Source organism: Nematolebias whitei, chromosome 19, assembly GCF_014905685.2.
Source record: "Nematolebias whitei isolate Nwh7 chromosome 19, NemWhi1, whole genome shotgun sequence".
In the NCBI taxonomy this organism is placed as follows: domain Eukaryota; kingdom Metazoa; phylum Chordata; class Actinopteri; order Cyprinodontiformes; family Rivulidae; genus Nematolebias; species Nematolebias whitei.
Genome location: NC_056516.1, coordinates 31,623,690 through 31,641,047, shown reverse-complemented (window position 1 = coordinate 31,641,047; position 17,358 = coordinate 31,623,690). Strand labels below are relative to the sequence as shown.

Genomic DNA, 17,358 nt, shown 5'->3' with positions numbered 1-17,358 from the left:
GCGATTAATTGATTATCGCGACAGGCCTACTTCCCACAATGTCACATTATAGGTATGAGTTATTCTCAATATTTGACTCTGGCAATTCTCAACACAAGATCAGCTTATCTACAACTTGGGCATGAAAGGCATGGGGGGCGGGGGAGAGGTCCATTCCTTTGAGGAAAGCTATAAGGTATAAAATAATATCTACTTACAGTATTTCTGAAGGAAATATTTGAAGCTGAAGCAGACTGACATATCAGCTGGAGTCGGCAGCATGCTTGAACTTATCTTTTCACTTGTGCATCAATCTTCTCACCCCGTCAGTAATCTGTTACAGAAAGCCTCCAACCTTCCATGCACCAGCTGAAATTCAGTTGGTGTTTTTGGTCATTTCCTTCAGGAGACACTATCTGAATGGAGACATCTTTGTGCAGAATATCTACAGGTGTCTATAGATCTTATCACTACACTTTCATCAATCTTTCACCTGGCTATTTTTCTTGTGCGTCAAAAACGCCCCGATTTTCCACGAGCTGCTACGCATTTATTTCCAGAGCAGCTCAGATATTGCTTCTGACTTGCATGTTATTTTTCCTTTCGGTGTATTCTTTGTCCTTTACCCTCCACTTCACAAATCAACCCCCTCTGACAACACGGCTCCGATTGGTCATCCATCCGTCTCCAAACCCTTTTCCCACATGAACAGTCCATTTCTGTCTCTGCCTTCACGCTTTCCTTTCACCAGACTCCTTTTTTTCCTCCTTCTGTCACAAATATTTCATTCTCTACTCCATCTGGCTTTTCATGGAATGATTTCTCAGGCATTTAGTTCCCCTCCCTACTGTTATCTCCTTGACTTTTTTTATTTTGTCTCTCATTCTCCTCCTCTCTCATCTACTACCATCCTATCTGGCTGAATTGACTGCAGCAGATGTACCCAGGCCTCAAACATCTGCTTCCCATGTCCTACTCTGCTGATCAGACTAACCACTTCAACTCCCCAAGGCTTGCTGTTCTCACTGCTGTCATGCAGCTGGCCGGCCCAGACATAATCACAGCTAAACATGTTGCCCACATACAAAGTATTCACAAAATATCCAAAAGCAATTTAGGAAAGGTGCGTCTTTAATTAGCTTAACATTTGCTCTTGAATAATAAGAACATATTGGAAAAAATGAATATAAAGTTTATGAGTGATAGAGCTTTAAAATAAAGCAAACCTACAAGTCACCTAGCTGAAGAGGCTCTAAACATTGGCTAGAAAAAGACATTTCTATGTACAAGCGACTAAGAAAAATGGCTGCTGCTGCTGTTGGGAAAAACACAAAACAGAAATGATGAAATGGCACTTTAATTATCGTTTCAAAGAGGACAAGCGGTATGCCGATATCCCCATCGCTGAGGGATTTGAGTAAAAGCTTGTAGTTTTTGAAACAAGTGTTTTTCTGGACTGAAACTGAACAAACAAACCTTCAAACGGTTACCGCCATCTTCCCTGATGTTCCAAATGTCTTCTTGTTAGCGCTTCATTCTTGATATTAATATTAAGGTTTGTTAATATTTTTGATGCAAGATATTTAAGTGAGTAAGAGTAACACTGTGTATAAAAAAGGGAGGTAGTTGTTTTTGTTTTTTGAACGAGGTGGTGCAGAGTGACGGACACTGATGAGGGAAGGGAGCAATTTTATCCACCACCAGACACAATGGTGGAGCTAGAGGGTGGACAATGGTGGCCTTGGCCCTCATAGATTAATCATGGGCCACCGCGTCAGCCACCCCAATCCTTTGAGGAAACTATAAAGCATAGTTTACTGAAATGATAGGGGTGGCTGGTTACGGTGGTCATGTTGGATTTTGAATGGCAACCCCATTTTTAAAAGGAAACTTGAACACATTTCTGCTGTTTTCAAACTGCTTGTTGCTTGTATTTTCCTGCTTTCAGCAGATGTCAGCTGTTCAAGCTCAACTTGCATTAACGGTTTAGCGACAAATCCTTTTCAGGCTGGTTTCAGCTTCAGCAGCTTTCAGCAAAAATCCTTCAGCAATAAGCGTTCACACTGCATTTTTGCAGGACATGCAATTTCTCTAGTTCGATTATTACATCCGTCATGGATGCTCGCCGTGTTGCTCGAGTGGTTTCTTCTGATACTTCTGGCACTGTTTAATCCGCATTGATGGGTTACCACGGCAACGGAGGATTTACATGCAGGAGAAGTTCAGGGAGTCTTAAAGCCCAACTAATGCCTGCAAACAAGACCTCAAACAGGTTGAAAGGAAGATGTTGTAGCTGAAAGGGAAGGACAAACAGGTGGAGAGTAGAGGAGGGAATTCAAATCAGTCCTTTCTTCCATTTTCATGAGAAACGCAGGCGTCCCAGCAAATGAAATAGATAAGAATGAAGCGCTAACAAGAAGACTGTTGGAACATCGGCGAAGATGGTAGTAACGGTTTGATCGAGAAAAGTCGAACAGCTTATCTTCATCCTGAGATCCACTGTAATAAAAACAGGAGGCACTTTCTACACAAACCAATATTCGCACACAATACAAAACCAGCATTCAATTATTATTTATTGAAGTTTATTTTGATTTTTTTTCTAACAATATAAACCACAGCAATGTGATTTACCTTTGAGGGTTATTCATTTGCCCCTTTATGAAATCAAACCTTTAAATTACACGTTTCACTGCGTTGAAGCTTATTTTTAACATTATTGTATTTTATCACAACTACAGACACTCCCCCAAACATTATATTTGTTTATTTATTAAACCTTTTTTTAAATCAGGTAAATCCCACGGAGATCCCAGATCTCTTTTGCAAGGGAGGCGTGAAGGAGCCCAACGTGCATGTTTCTGGTCATAAAGGTGGCATCTCTGCGACTGTTGTCGAACGGCATTCATGATGGAGGCTCCCGATCTTTCTTGCCTGAGTCGCAGAGCCGTGCAGCCCCATCGCTTATTTTAAACATGTTCAAAACTTTGTGGAATGATTTTTCTCTCAAAATTCTCTCTCTTGAAAATCATCGGAGCGGGCAACCTGCCACAAGAGCATTAGAGCTACGTTTTGACACCTGCACTGGACCTGTCCACTGACAGCAAACATCTAAGGTAAGCGTCCAGGTCTAAAAACCGCGCTGACGATTAATAAATATTGAAGAAATCTGCCTTTTTTTTTAAAAAAAAAAGAAGGGTGCACCAGAAGATTTGATCACAAAGTTGGGAGCAGCCGTCAAGGTGGGAACAAAATGCACAAAAAAAATAGCCGAGATTTTTAAAGACTGGCTAAGAGTATCTGCGGTGGAAGTGGTCTCCAGCTACAAGTACTTGGGTGTACACATGAATGACAACCTCAGCTGGAGCAACAACACCACCAGCCTGATCAAGAAAGCTCATCAGAGACTCTACTTCCTCAGACGGCTGAGACGAGCTGGTCTGGGAAGCTCAGTCCTCACCTCCTTCTACAGGTGTGCAGTGGAGATCATCCTGTGCTCCAGCATCAACGTGTGGCATGGAGGCTGCACAGCTGCAGAAAGAAAAGCTTTGCAGAGAGTGGTGAAGGCTGCACAGAAATCTGTTGGAATCAGCCTCCCCACCATCACAGACATCTACACCTCCAGATGCAGGAAGAGGGCCACCTGCATCATGAAGGACCCCACTCACCCAGCACACACACTTTTTGCCCCATTCCCCTCAGGAAGGAGGTTAACGAGCATTAAGTGTAGAACCACTAGACTGAGGAACAGCTTCTACCCTGAGGCTGTTAGACTCATGAATCTCTAACTAGAATAATCACTGTGAAAAAACCATATCATGTTGCTGCTGATCTGTTTCATGTTGCTGCTGATCTGTTTCAATGTTGATGTGTTCATGCGTGCACATCTGCTCACAGACTCGTGTTCATGTTTGTGCTGATGTTCAATGTTTTATGTTATGAGTGCTTAGTGTGTATTTAGTTGATGTTTTTCTTAGTTCATATCTTAGATGTTATTACTGTTTTTCTTATACATTTTATTGTTGGATGTAACTGGGACCCTGTGTACATAATTTCGCTCCACCACATGTACCACATGAGGTGCGAATGACAATAAAGAAACTCTGACTCTGACTCAAACTGTGGTCGCACGGCTCGCTGGTCACTCAGAACTCAAGGAGGCAAAAGAAACTCCTGTTTGCTCTCAGTTTTGAGCCTCCAGTTTGTCTCCCAGCAGCTGCAGCTCAGTAAGGAAACAACTGTTTAAATCACTCTCAACAAACTTTAATATATGGAAACCGTTTCCGAAGAGAAATAAGAGTTTGTTGTGTGCAAGTAAATATCAGGACACCCGAGTTTTCCGAGCATAAGTTTCATCTTAAATAAAAACTTAGCATCTTCTGACCGTGTTCAACAATGTCTAAGGAAGTGCAGCTCTTCCAAGATTTTAAAAAGAGTTTACCCTCAAATCATTTCTATACGCATCTTTAAATCTCCATAAACTTGGCTCACTTGACAGGAAGCTATTTGCATATTAATGTTGACGAGTAGCAAAGTCACATCCCAAACAAGGTTATTTATCACTTCAATACAAAGGTCTAAAAAGAAATAAATCACCTTCACGTCAACGCTGGTTTATATTCTGACACTCGAGCTCCTCAGTGAGAAGGATCCAACAGTTATGTTCATCTGCGGTGACACGTTTCACCATTTAATATCTGATGCTTTAGATCGAGCACTTGCTGTCTGGTGCCGCTTTCTTTGTGGGTGGGTGTGGATTTGTTGGAGAAATCGTTGATCGTTTTGGACTGGGCCGCGTGCGGTCGGGTTCAGGGTTAACTCGCTGCCATGTTACTGTAGCGTATCTAAGAGCAGCCGGGGGAGCAGCGCCGAGCTCCCGAAAATAACCGACTCTCATCCCTGCCGCCGGCGTTTCTGACCTTGAACCATTACAAGCAGCTACACACACACACATGGATAATACATAAAACTTATGTTGCCACTTAAAAGATTTTTCTTTAACCTTCGCTGAGCACAAAGACAAAAAACAAAAAGAAATCCCGACGGGGAATACCTAAATTAAACAATCGGGGCAGTTTCAGTTCTTTTAACCATGAACTCTGGTGTGAAGCTGCAGAGTTCGGCTGCTGGACGTTTACTCCACCGGGTCTCACTGACCCAACGCTGACGGGCCCGTTTCTCAGAGAAAGATTAATCCTAATCCTGAACTCAGAATAATCTGTGATGACGAACACCAAAGCATCAAGGCGGAACGTTCACGAGATTCCTGGCAGCCTCAGCAGTAAAACACTTTCATCTTTTCAGAACAAAAGTTCCAAAAAAAGCCATTTATTTGTGCCTTTAAATTCATTTTTCACAACATTTCCAACTTTTTTTTTTTCTCCAACAAAAAAAAACCACATCGAACCTTTCTGTAAACAGACCCGACCTTTTTTGTGGCGTAACAGCACAACAGAGATTCAACATTTATCTCCTCACATTTAAATTCACCTTGTGTGTCTGACGCAGAGCAGGCAGGAAGTTCATTCAGGTGAAGCTGCACAGAACGTCACTGCGCACCGAAACGAGGTTCACGTCGTCACATCCTGACATGAAGTCCCTAAAAGTCCTGCTACTAAAAAATAACTTAAAACTGTTAACTGGACCTGATGGTGTTACGAAGAAGAAAAATCAAACGACTCTTAAACCAACAGCTCTGAATCTGCAAACACCGCAAAAAGCGGACGTTAATGTTTTTCCCCATGTCCGCCTGTTTGTTAGCAAAATATTTCATGAACCACAGGAAGATTTTAATGAAACTTTTAGGAAATAATCATTAGACATGCCCACTAAACTGTACACTTTTGGAGCCAGACTACTGGTCTGTGAAAAGAGTAATTTGGTCATTTTTACTGACATTTTGCTAAATTTGACTGTGCTGGTTGCAAAGAGTCCGTCACTGCACATACTCTTTGCTTTAATCTTCACCAATAACTGTTGGAGTCAGCCCCATTTGTCGTTAGCAAAACAGCTCATGGAATAATGGATTAATTTTATTAAAGCAATCAAAAATTTATCTTTAGATGTTTATCTAGAACCGATTACCGTATTTTTTGCTGTATAAAGCCCTATTCGCACGGGATGAGTTTTATCTAGGGACCATATGTAATAAACAAATTACTCCCAAACGTCTGCTTTTTATGTGGCGCATTTGCACGGGATAACCAACGTCTGAGATTCAGCAGAAATTTACGGACATCTTCCAGATATGTTACCGCGCTGCGTATTGCGTAACATCCAAAACTTCAGCCTTTTCTTTTCGTTGGCGACCGTTACGGGTCGATAGGCTTTTGCTGGTACGGAACACAAAAGGTTATTTATGCACTCCAGTTCAGCCTCTATTGCCTAAAGCAAATTAAAAATGTGCTCAGGAAATAAAAACCGCTTAATTACGTCTCGGGTCCCGCCCATTTCTGTCCAAATCACAGAGATGGCTATTCGCATTGGATTAGTATTATCACAGGACCTCGGAGTTCAGCAAAACGTAGTTGGTAATTTGCAGGAGAATTTTGACTTTACAAAGTACTGACATGGTCGATTCGCACGGGATTAACAACAAAGGCAATCTCCATAATTATTACAAATAGCATGTGGTCCTTAGGTAAACCTAATCCCATGCGAATAGGGCATATGTCGTAGTTTTTTGCATACATTAGCATGCCTGTGACTTATAAAGCAAAATGACGTATTTATGTTTTCCCCCCATATTTATAACTCAATTTTTGGCTGAGATCTGATGATTTCATTCATTCCGACATGGAAAATATTGAACACGGTGGTACGACGTTTACGGCGGCAAGTATGATAACTTTGAGAATCAATCCAATTCCAAATGGCCACCAGAGCACAAACATATCAGTCAACATTTAAATGGCTGTTAACTCATTAAAGTTTACAAACGTTGAGCTAAAGTTTGAGTTGGTAGTAGCTGGGAGTCAGAGCGTGACATCTCAAGATGAGCCGAGGAGGAAATGAGGAAATAAGTAGCTGACGACCAACAGGAGACGTCGGCTTCTTCATCCCGACAGAAGAGGATTCAGTTTGTGTGTTCGAGTGAATTACTAGAAAATGTTTGCATTCTTATTTTGTTTTATTAACTTTACCCATAAGTGTTTTAATGTTCAACTAACATTTTAACAAGGCGGAGCTACAAGTTCTAATCAGACTAAAAAACTTGTGTTTTCATGAAGTCTTGCTTTGTTTTTTGTAGTTTCTGTACGTTGAGATGTGATCGTGTGCCACAAACTACGTATAACAGACTGTCACAGCAAATAGCCACACGACTCACTTCTCCAGTGTGTGTGTGTGTGTGGGGGGGGGGGGGGTAGTAGAAAGAGCAGCTGCTGCCTCTTACGTAAGGAAAAGTCTTACGCTCAGTGAGTTTAGCAGCTCTGATAATTATTTGATTTCTGTGTGATGAAGAAGAACCCGTTCTGCAGTTGTTGCAAACTGCCGAAAGGCAGCGATGTGGGCAGGGTCGCATTTACATATTTATGCATCTGAAGTTACCGAATGACGAAGAAATTGCAGAATTTAAAGTCGTTTTTAAACCATGGGAGTTTTTTTTTTTTTTTTTGTTCGTAGCAGAAACATCAAAACTTAAACATGTTCGGAAGAGATAAGCCTTTCGGAGATAACAGATGAAGATCAAATTAAATATAAAAAATATAAAATTTTACCAACCACTGGTGGTTTACGTCACTTAAATTTTACATAAATTTAGTCTCCGGACAGAAGACTGAATTTACAGAAAACATTTACGGCCTGTGAATCTGTTTGTCTCTAAACAACAAGGAGTGATTCTTACAGAACGTGTGGTCCACCGCTTCACACAACACCATCACATCCCCGACGTCTCTGAAAGCAGCAGGACAGACGGGGTTTCTGTGGCTGCAGTCTTTGATTCAAAGTGCCGCCCTTGAGCGCGACTGTGATTATCAAATCAAATGCAAATAAGACCGAGCTTTTACAAATTAACTTCACACAATGCTGTTAAAACATCAGAGCGATGTCAGATAAACTGGCTCGCTCCTCTGTGACGTTCGGGCTTCCAGCTATGCGTTTTGTGAACGTACAATTATGTGTTTAGAACATGAAAAGCATCACAGAGTAAATCGTGTTAAACGTTGCGTTTACAAGAGGGCACAAACTCTGATGCATACGGCATACACACCACTTCATCAAGATTGCCTGTCATTTGTGATCTTTTACTTTCTGTGTTCAGGTTGGAAATGGTGTATCTGCACCAGTGCCTCTTTTCTGTGGGGTCCCACAGGGCTCGATACTTGGACACCTTCCGTTTTCACTCCATCTGCTCCCTCTTGGGCCTATCATGAGGAAACATGGTCTTTCTGATGATTGTCAGATTTATCTGCCCTTAAAACTTAACAGTTCCTGCTCCTTTTGCCCTTTGTTAAAATGTCTTAATGACATTAAGGCATGGATGGCTTCAATTTCTTTTGAGTTTTAATGATCAGAAAACTGAAGAAGTTGTGTTTAGCCCTAGCTCTACTGCTGTCTATGCTCCTGTAAGTCTCGACTCTCTTCAGTCATATCTTAAGCAGCCCGTTACAAATATCAGGATGGTTTTAGACTGATTAACTCTGTTCTGCAGAAAAGTTTCTTCCAGTTAAGGCAGATAGCTAAGCTTAAGTCCGTGTTGACCTGATTTGACCTTGAAAAAATAGTCTGTGCATTCGTTACAACCCGGCTGGACTACTGTAACGTGCTCTATGTTGGGGTCAGACAGATTTCCTTTTCACGTCTCCAGCTCGTCCAAAATGCTGCATCTTGGCTATTAACAGGAACTCGTAGGTTTGAGCACATTTCACCAGTTTTGTCCTCCCTTCACTGGCTCCCTGTGAGTGTCAGAACTGATTTTAAAATTCTCATATTGTTCTTTAAGTGCATTAATGGCCTTGCACCATCATACCTCTCTGACCTACTTCAACCATGTGTTCCTTCTCGGGCGCTGAGATCATCTGCTGTAAAAAGTATTTAATAAATTATCGGTAAATGAAACAAGCATTCTGGGAAGCAGCTGGGATGGGAATCAGAACCTCTACTGCTCCTCCACATTGAGAGGAGCCAGTTGAAATAAGTTTCTGTCCATCTGTCTTCCCAAACTTTTTAGCTTCTGATCATCAAAATTACAGAAGAAACTTGGCACCAAATATCATTGGTTGAACTTAGAACATAATGACAACACAAACGGCTTTAGTCTATTTTGTTTTGTTTTATTAAAGCTATGCTTGTATAAATTATTTTAAAAGTTTTGACTTATTGCAATTTCAGGACCCCCTACTTGGTGTTTTGTGACCACCACACACCATTAATCCACACTCACCACAGTTCTGGTCCCAACTTTGGGAAACTGGTTGAAGTATCAAGTAGCTCTGATGTGTTTTTCAGTTTTATTATATTCAGACAATCAGTTTGAGATTCTGGCAGCTGTATTTGGGACCAAAACTTGTTTAAAAAAATGCTGCATCAGACCCGGGTCTGCTTGATGAATGGGCCTGTCTTAAACAAAAGGCTTGGTGATCTTTTAGCACACAAAGTACGTGTCGGGATGACTCGACTACTATCACTTTGAGCTCAATGTCCATAAAACTGTCTGAATTACAGCCATTTTTGCGTTTGCTCAGGTGAATAAGCTGCGAGGGCCATCTTACACTGGGTAGACTCCGTTCTTTAGGTTTAGGAAACATTTAGGTCACAGGTTTTAAACTCTGTACAAGTAATTTGTATAAAAGATGAAGACGTGTAATTCAGTGTTTGAACCTGAATCATCGATAGCTCAGCTGCAAAGTTAAAACGAGCTTAGCGTTTCACTCAGAACATCAATTCTCCCACAAAGCAAGCATCACTGAACTGAATACTTTTCTTACAACTTTGTCCCCTTCCTTTTAAACGTTTCATTATTAAATAAGAGGCCACATCAGTCATCATAATGTTTCGCTGCGTGAAGGTTCACCTCGTTTGTCTGATGCACTCGACTCCCGTGACATTTCAAACTTGACTGACGCGAGACGTCTATTTGAAGAAATGCCTGAGCGGCACTTCAGAGCGTTACAACAAAGCTTCTCTACGAGAACTGATAAAAAAAGCATTTCTGACAGTAAATAAATCACTAAAAAGCTGTTACGTCTGTTCAGTGACCAGCATGGGAAACTACTCTAAACCGTGGGATTACTTACTTATAGGAAAATAAAAGAAAGTCGTACCAGCCGTCTCCCCATCAATATTTTTCCACTTCATTTCATTGAGAAAACAATTGGACGACGGTGCAGAGCACAAACTCAACACATGCAGGTCAGTGAGGCCAGTTCACAAAGTCCACAAATCACTCCCACATTCTTAAACCGCATCGACGTAACAATTTGGTGAGTAATTTTTCCTATTCAGCACGATCCCCGTGATCCAGTGCATGAAATTCTTCCTCAACATCATTTTGACACAAACAACTAATTCTCTCTTAAAACATGGCCCTGCATGACCCCGCAGCATTTTGCTCTCCTTTGCTGGGTTTCTTTTAATAATCGTTCACAACACAAGAAGTTCATTTTCAGCAGTTTAAGGTTTTTGTGTGATGATGTCACATTTGAAGCTCGTGAAGGGAAAATGTGACAAAACCGGGGCTTAAAACAAAATAATTCTCACAAAACAAACGTGTAATCTTTGAATGTGACAGTAAGGGTTGGGCTGAAACGGTCAAGAGCTTTTAAACAAGTTCAAATTAAAATGCATCAACATTTTAACACGTTTAACAACGTGTAAATATCGTTTCAGACCAAATTATTATTTTTTTATCTGCGATATCGTCAGTAAACGGGTGCGCCTCATCATAATTCACCGCCAACTAGAGAAATGAACGAGGAGCGACGGCTGAAATCTGCTGAAACAGAGTTGTTGAAGCTAAAACGAGAAGATCGGGGACTGAAATGAGCAGAACACGAGCTAAAAGCTAAACAAACACAGCTAAAAGAACAGCAAAATTGTAGCTAAAAGATAAAACGAAAAAGTTGCTAAAAGTGGCATAAGGAAATAAAAATGAAGTGGATTTCAAAGAGAACTATGTTTTATAAAGGCGTTGAAGAGTCTTCTATGTATTTCAATGAGTACATTCTATTGATTAAAGTTTATTGTTGTTAAAAGTATAAAAGTCCTTGAACATCATTCTAGATTGAGCCGAGTGTTTTGATACACAAACCGTTAAAATAGCACAAAGCTTATTTAAAATAAATAATCGTACAGAACTTGAAGCAGTGGAGCAACAATGTGAATGCAGACTCAGCATTCACAATTAAAAATATCTGAAATAAATGGAAAAATAAATACGAATTTTAAGTTAACTATGAATCCAGCAGCTCTAAAACCTTAATATGAACGCAAAGTTGTCCTTCTTCATTTGCTCCAAAATATAAATCAACACAGTAAAACTTCCTGAAGTGTCCATTTTTTTTTACTTTTTTCCTCTTTAATTATCTCATCTCTTTCTGTCAACGTTAACTCTAGAAATCCAGCCTGTGACGCTAACAGCATCGTGCTACGAATAGAAAGAACTCGATACCTTGTTGACTTCCAGGATTTCTCTCCTCTCCTCGCTGCCGACGTGGCTGTGCCCGCCTGAACGGTCCTCATGTTTGGATCCATCATCCTCCACAAAAGGTATCAGTTGCTGGAAGGGACAGTAAACAAAAGTGTGGATATTACTGTCAAGACAACAGTAAGGGGACACCTTATTCCATTGAGCATCATCTGCCCTTATAGAGTATCAACTCTGCTTCTGGAATAATCTGCGTTGGTTTGTGGGCTTTCTTTGTGTTCGTCACAAAATTAACTCAGAACTTTATCTTTGTTCATTTAATGCACGTAAAGCTCAGATTCACAAGAGATTCCAACTAATGAAACCTATCTGCTGATTTATACCCAGTTTTCATGAAGGAGTGGAAAAATGTGGATTGTGTGCCGGCTCTCAAACATGGGCCGAGTCTGGCTCGTTTCTCTGAGAGAGACAGGAAGCAGTGGAAGAAACGGACAGCGAGCGAGAGATTAATTCGGTTTTAAACGCTCCGTGTGTTTGACCTTGTCTGCTTGACACAACGGAGAAGCTGATGTGGAAGGCAGCGTTCCTGAGGGGGGGGGGACCACTTGCTTTGTTTTCTCATACTGCCCCCTGGTGGTCAGCGCAGTAAAACCAGGAAGGACTTGAGCCGAACTGTGATTTGTGAAGCTCTAAAGAACAAACTTCTCTTTATCAACAGTAAAAAGAACAAATGTTGTGAAAATGTGACCGATGTTTCGTCAAATATTCTGATCAGGAACACAAGACCAAAAAAATCCTTGTCCAAAAACACCACACGTCTTTTTTATATTTCCTAAAAATAAATAAATTAAAAAGGAATGCATATCACCAGTCTCCAATCAGGCAAAAGTTTTAGACCAAGATCATTAATGATGAGAAAGGACAAAGTTTTAGCCAATTTGGTCAAATATTTTGCGCATAATATCATCATTATATCTGTTTGAGTTCAAGAATCTTTATTATATAGGGAGAAATAAATAAATAAATAACAATAAATAATAATAATATAAAAATTATATAGGGGCAATTTGTTTCACAGTCAGCAGTCACATAAAACATCCACACTAGACAAGACACAGACATTAAAATATTAAAACATGAAATGATCAGCGTTCGTTGAGAAGCCTGATCGCTACAGGATGAAAGAGTCTGCTCGTTCTACATCTGGGCAGCAGATACCTGCATCCAGATGGAAGCAACCTGAACTCACCATGGAGTGGGTGATCAGGATCTGCCAGAATCTGCATGGCCTTGTTCACTGACCTCGCCTTGTGTAGGTGAGTGAACAAGGCCTGGAACGATGCAGAGTAGGTGTTGAGGATGACTCCCGGCTACTAACACAAAATTCTGCTCAGTATCTGTAAAATGAACCGAGTTGTAACCATTTTTGTGTTGGCTACGGGTGGATAGCTGTGGCAGACATCTTGAATTGGGTTAAAACCAAAAGTTGTAGAGGTACACTTAAGTTTCACTAAAATGTCTGGTGTTTCGTGAGATATTTTGCTGACAAACACAGAAGACGCCAACAAATAATCTCAAAGCTTTAAGCAAAAATACTGTGCCACATGTCGCCGTCAACTTATGTGTTAGGAATGATGCTCAACCACAACCACACCAAACCTTAGCGCATTGTGTCACGTTGGTGGAGTTTTAGCTGGTCAGTCAGTTGTGGCGGCCATCTTGAATCAATTTTATTAAACTGTTGATGTACGTTCAATGATTCTTCCAGTGGTTTATGAGCCATTATCTGAACCAAGAGTTTACTTCAATAGTTAAAGTTTTAAAAACGTCTTGCATAACGAGTTAGTGCTCAGAGTTTGTGTTGGGAATGACTTTCAGCAACTACCAAATTAATTTCACTTTCATATCTCTAAAACTATACGAGTCCTAGCCAAGTTTGTGTGTGATAAGGTTGCCTAGCTATGGCAGCCATCTTGACTGGTCCAGACTTCAAAAGTTATTCTGTTGTAGATTCACATCCAATGATTTATTCGAGTGCGTTGTTAAAATCTGTTCATTAGTTCTGGAGATATTTTGCTAACAGAATAGACGAACTTACAGATGCAAAAAAAACAAACTGTCTTTGACCTTCAGGCAACAAAAGCAAATTAATTATCGGGACAAAGATCACAAAACTGCATTTGTACAAATAAACGCATCGATAAACTGAAATAAAATAAATAATTAAAAGAAAATCACTGACAAACGTTTGTTTTCCTCCACAGTCAAACCACACATGATGACAGATTTAGTCGAAGAGTCCCTTCAATTTTAGTGGGCAATAAAACCAAAGCTCTGGGGTTGAAAAAATAAAAGAGGTTAGACAATAAATCAAAACGGGAAACAGACTACCCAAAAAACCATGAAGATATACGAGGCAGGATAAAAAGAGATGTGAAAATCTGGAAAAGTTCAGGTCCCGAGAGTTTCCAGGAAGAGCCAAACGCCAAACTGTAAACTTGAACAGAGGAAAGACGACGCGGACATGTGCAGAACATTAGGCCACACTTCCTCTGCAGAAAACTTTAAGTAGGAAAAAAAAAAAAAAAAAGATGGCAGCCATTTTAATTTAAATCATCTGAGAGAACAGCCAACAACGTATCAAATGTTAGAGGAGGTGGGCAGATTTTGGCAGCTGGAGGGAGGAAAATAAAATGTGCTGAGTATGGTAGGAGGAGATGGATGTGTGTGTGTGTGTGGGGGGGGGGGGGCACTGTGCATGCGAGTCAGTATAAATGTAGTGCCTGTGTGAGTCATAACCCCTGCCTCCTCTACAGAAAGATGGATGTGGTTTCCTGGCTGACAGAGAAGAATGAGCTAATGAAGTTCTCCAGGTTGCCTCAGTGAAACGAAAACAAAAGAGCAGGAAAAAAAGAAGTCATGAGAAATTGGGTGAGGGGGGCAGGACTGCTGTTCACGGCAGGAAATGGCAAGAGTGTGGACGACAAAACAGAATATAAAATCAGAGAACTGGAGAATCTGCCAGTGAACGAATGAAGAAACGGGGTTTGAACACCTAAAGACAAAAACGACAGCTGGATGGAAAAAAGATGGAGGCGCTGACGTGTGCGCTTGGTCCAGCTGTTCATTAAAGAGGTCTACTGCTAATTAGGCTGCGATGAGGTCACCCTGCTCGAGTCATTGATTCCACTTCCTGTCTGAGGCAGCCAATGGTGAGCAGCTGTCAGGTGGGCACCTGAATTCTCCAGGATGATAAATGGTGCGAGCACCGGGGCCAAAATCAACAACTCTCAGCCGCAGACAAACACGGCGAGCTCAAGTTATTGGCTGGTCAGCGCTGAACCGAGACTCCAGGGGAACTGGACAAACATTTAAAGATGGTGGGGAGAAGGGGGGGTAAATGTCAAGCGGACCGTCGTAGCTTGACTTTTCGTCAGAGTCACGTTGAACACACAGTGGACGGATCATATTAGTAGGAAATGTACACGGCGACAGTAAACCTAAATTTGTTCCAATTTAAGACTGGTCTCCTCCCACATCCTCCTCCATCCCCAGTGGGAGTGTGGTGAGAAAGATTAGCTCTGAGGCAATCTTTAGAAATCAGAAAGGGACTGCCGCAGTCATAAATCCAATCAACCAGATGTGGAAAGCAGCGCCGACGTCCTGCATTAAACCACGTGTCTGTGTATGTATATAAACACGTGTGAACGGACAGAGCCGGCGTGAACCATAATCAGCAGTAAAGAAACTGGAGACTCACCTGAAACTGCTGCAGACATGAAACACAGACCTAAGGGGAGCGTGTGAGGTACGAGCCCCCCCGGAGGTAAAGAGGTGGGTTTGTGTGCGCAGGAAGCTGTGACCTACTTCCTTTTCAACTAACGGCTGCCTAATTTTAGCAGAATTTAACGGAGATGAGGCGGCACCAGAAAGGATTTAAAAAAAAAAAAAAAAACCTCCTTAACATACAGCATGTGTTGCAGTTTGTTTGAAGCTTCCAGATACAATTATCTATTTAAAAAGTCAATTCTAATTCTTTAAGTGCAATCTGTGTAACTCGTTTCATTTAAATGTTTGAGTAATATAATTTCATTGAAGCTAAAGCAAAGAAAACTGAAACCGGTGACCGAATCGCTCCGGTTGAGCCGGTCAGACATTAGGGAGACGAGGATGCGCTGGTTTGGACATGTGTAGAGGAGGGACAGTGGACATGTTGGACAAAGGATGTTGAACATGAGAGGACATGAGGAAGACCACAGAGAAGGTTCATGGATTTAATGACAAAAAAAAAATGCAGAAAGTTGGTGAGGCAGAGGAGGATGCTAGGGGTACGGGGAGATGAAGGTAAATGATCCCTCACCCCTAATAATAGTTTATCACTGGTATATAACCATAAAGTTGCAGTCGTGCTGAATTCTGCAACCAGCGAGCCATGCAGCCACGGCTATTTTGACAATCACGTCCCATTTCTTAGTTCTGGCGATTCTGAATGGATTCTAAAGGCCCATAAATCGATTTTAAAATGCGTTAGTTTACATTTTTTTCCGCTCCTACTCCCGAGCGTACTGCATATTGCATTAGGCGTCTGCTCGCCCGCCGTAGAATTGGGCCGTGTAGGCCACCGTACAGCAAGCTGGTTAGCCAGCTCCCTTTATCTGAATGGAGTCTGTTAGCATGGAGGAGGAGGAGGACCGCGCGATTCAACCCGCTCCTTCGTCTTTAAAAATCATTTCAGATCCTACAATGTTCTGGGAGAAGACGGAGCTTAACAAGAGCGTGGTTGTTTGTAAGTAGTGTAAAATAAAATTGCGGGACAGTATTTTGGAAATACGACAAAATGTGCGGAAGGAGAAAGCGAAGCAGCCGACCAGCGAACTCTGCAACAAACGTCCAGGCTTCCCGGTGAAGAGTTCCCTCTCCATCTCCTGCTGTATGACAAAGGATTTACGAGCGGACAGCTCAGTGGAAGACGAGGGGTTTAGGTTTATTTTCAATACGTACATTATTCCTTCATGTAGCTTTTTTAGTGATAAAGCTGCGCCACAACAGCTATGATGCTACCAGCTGCAGCTCAAAGCTAACCGTTTTTTCTCATAATATACTAAAACTTAGACAAGTTGTACAACAAACTTAATGTAATTTGTTTTTTTTAACAGGTTGAAGAGAGGCCAGATGAGACACATCGCCTGAAGCCAATTCTAAATGATACAGTTTATGATTTATAAATTACAGTTCAGAAGAGGTTTTGTGCAAACTTGCCCAGGTTTTGAAATTTTGTTAAATATTTACTAAATATGAATCAATATGGTTAAGACTGAAGTCTGTATATTTCATATTAGGTTAAGTTTTGAAAATATAGCAAACGTTACTGCAATATGGTTAAAAAAATAAACTGAAGTCTGTATTTTATCTTGAGTTAAAGGTTAATGGCTGAAGTTTTTGTTTACATTTATATTTATACATCTTGAATTATTTGTCTGTGATGGACTTGAGACCTGTCCAGGTGTTCCCACCTGTCGCACAGTGATGGCTGGATGTGGGCACCAGAGACACCCTTGATCCGTAAATGAAGAAGTGCGTAAAGATGATAAATGGATGGATTAATTATTTGTTCATAGATGTTTTTTTTTTTTTTTAGAAGAAGAATCCAGGCAGCTAAGCTAACCTAATACAGGTCATTTAAGTTACAGAATGTTATGCACTCCTGTATTTGTTCCTATTTTTGGTATAAATATAAAACGATGCTGATATAGAAATGATTATTTTAATGCTTTTATGTCAATTTATACTTA

At 41.0% G+C, this 17,358-nt stretch overlaps 1 protein-coding gene across 1 annotated transcript in view; it reads right to left on the bottom strand.

Moving 5' to 3' along the window:
- med30 (mediator complex subunit 30) overlaps positions 1 to 17,358 on the bottom strand; it is a 43,046-nt gene that overhangs the window by 19,092 nt on the left and 6,596 nt on the right. The window contains exon 4 of the mRNA XM_037693555.1: positions 11,591 to 11,698. Within this exon, the coding sequence (XP_037549483.1) occupies positions 11,591 to 11,698 (108 nt within the window). The remainder of the gene's footprint in view (positions 1 to 11,590; positions 11,699 to 17,358) is intronic.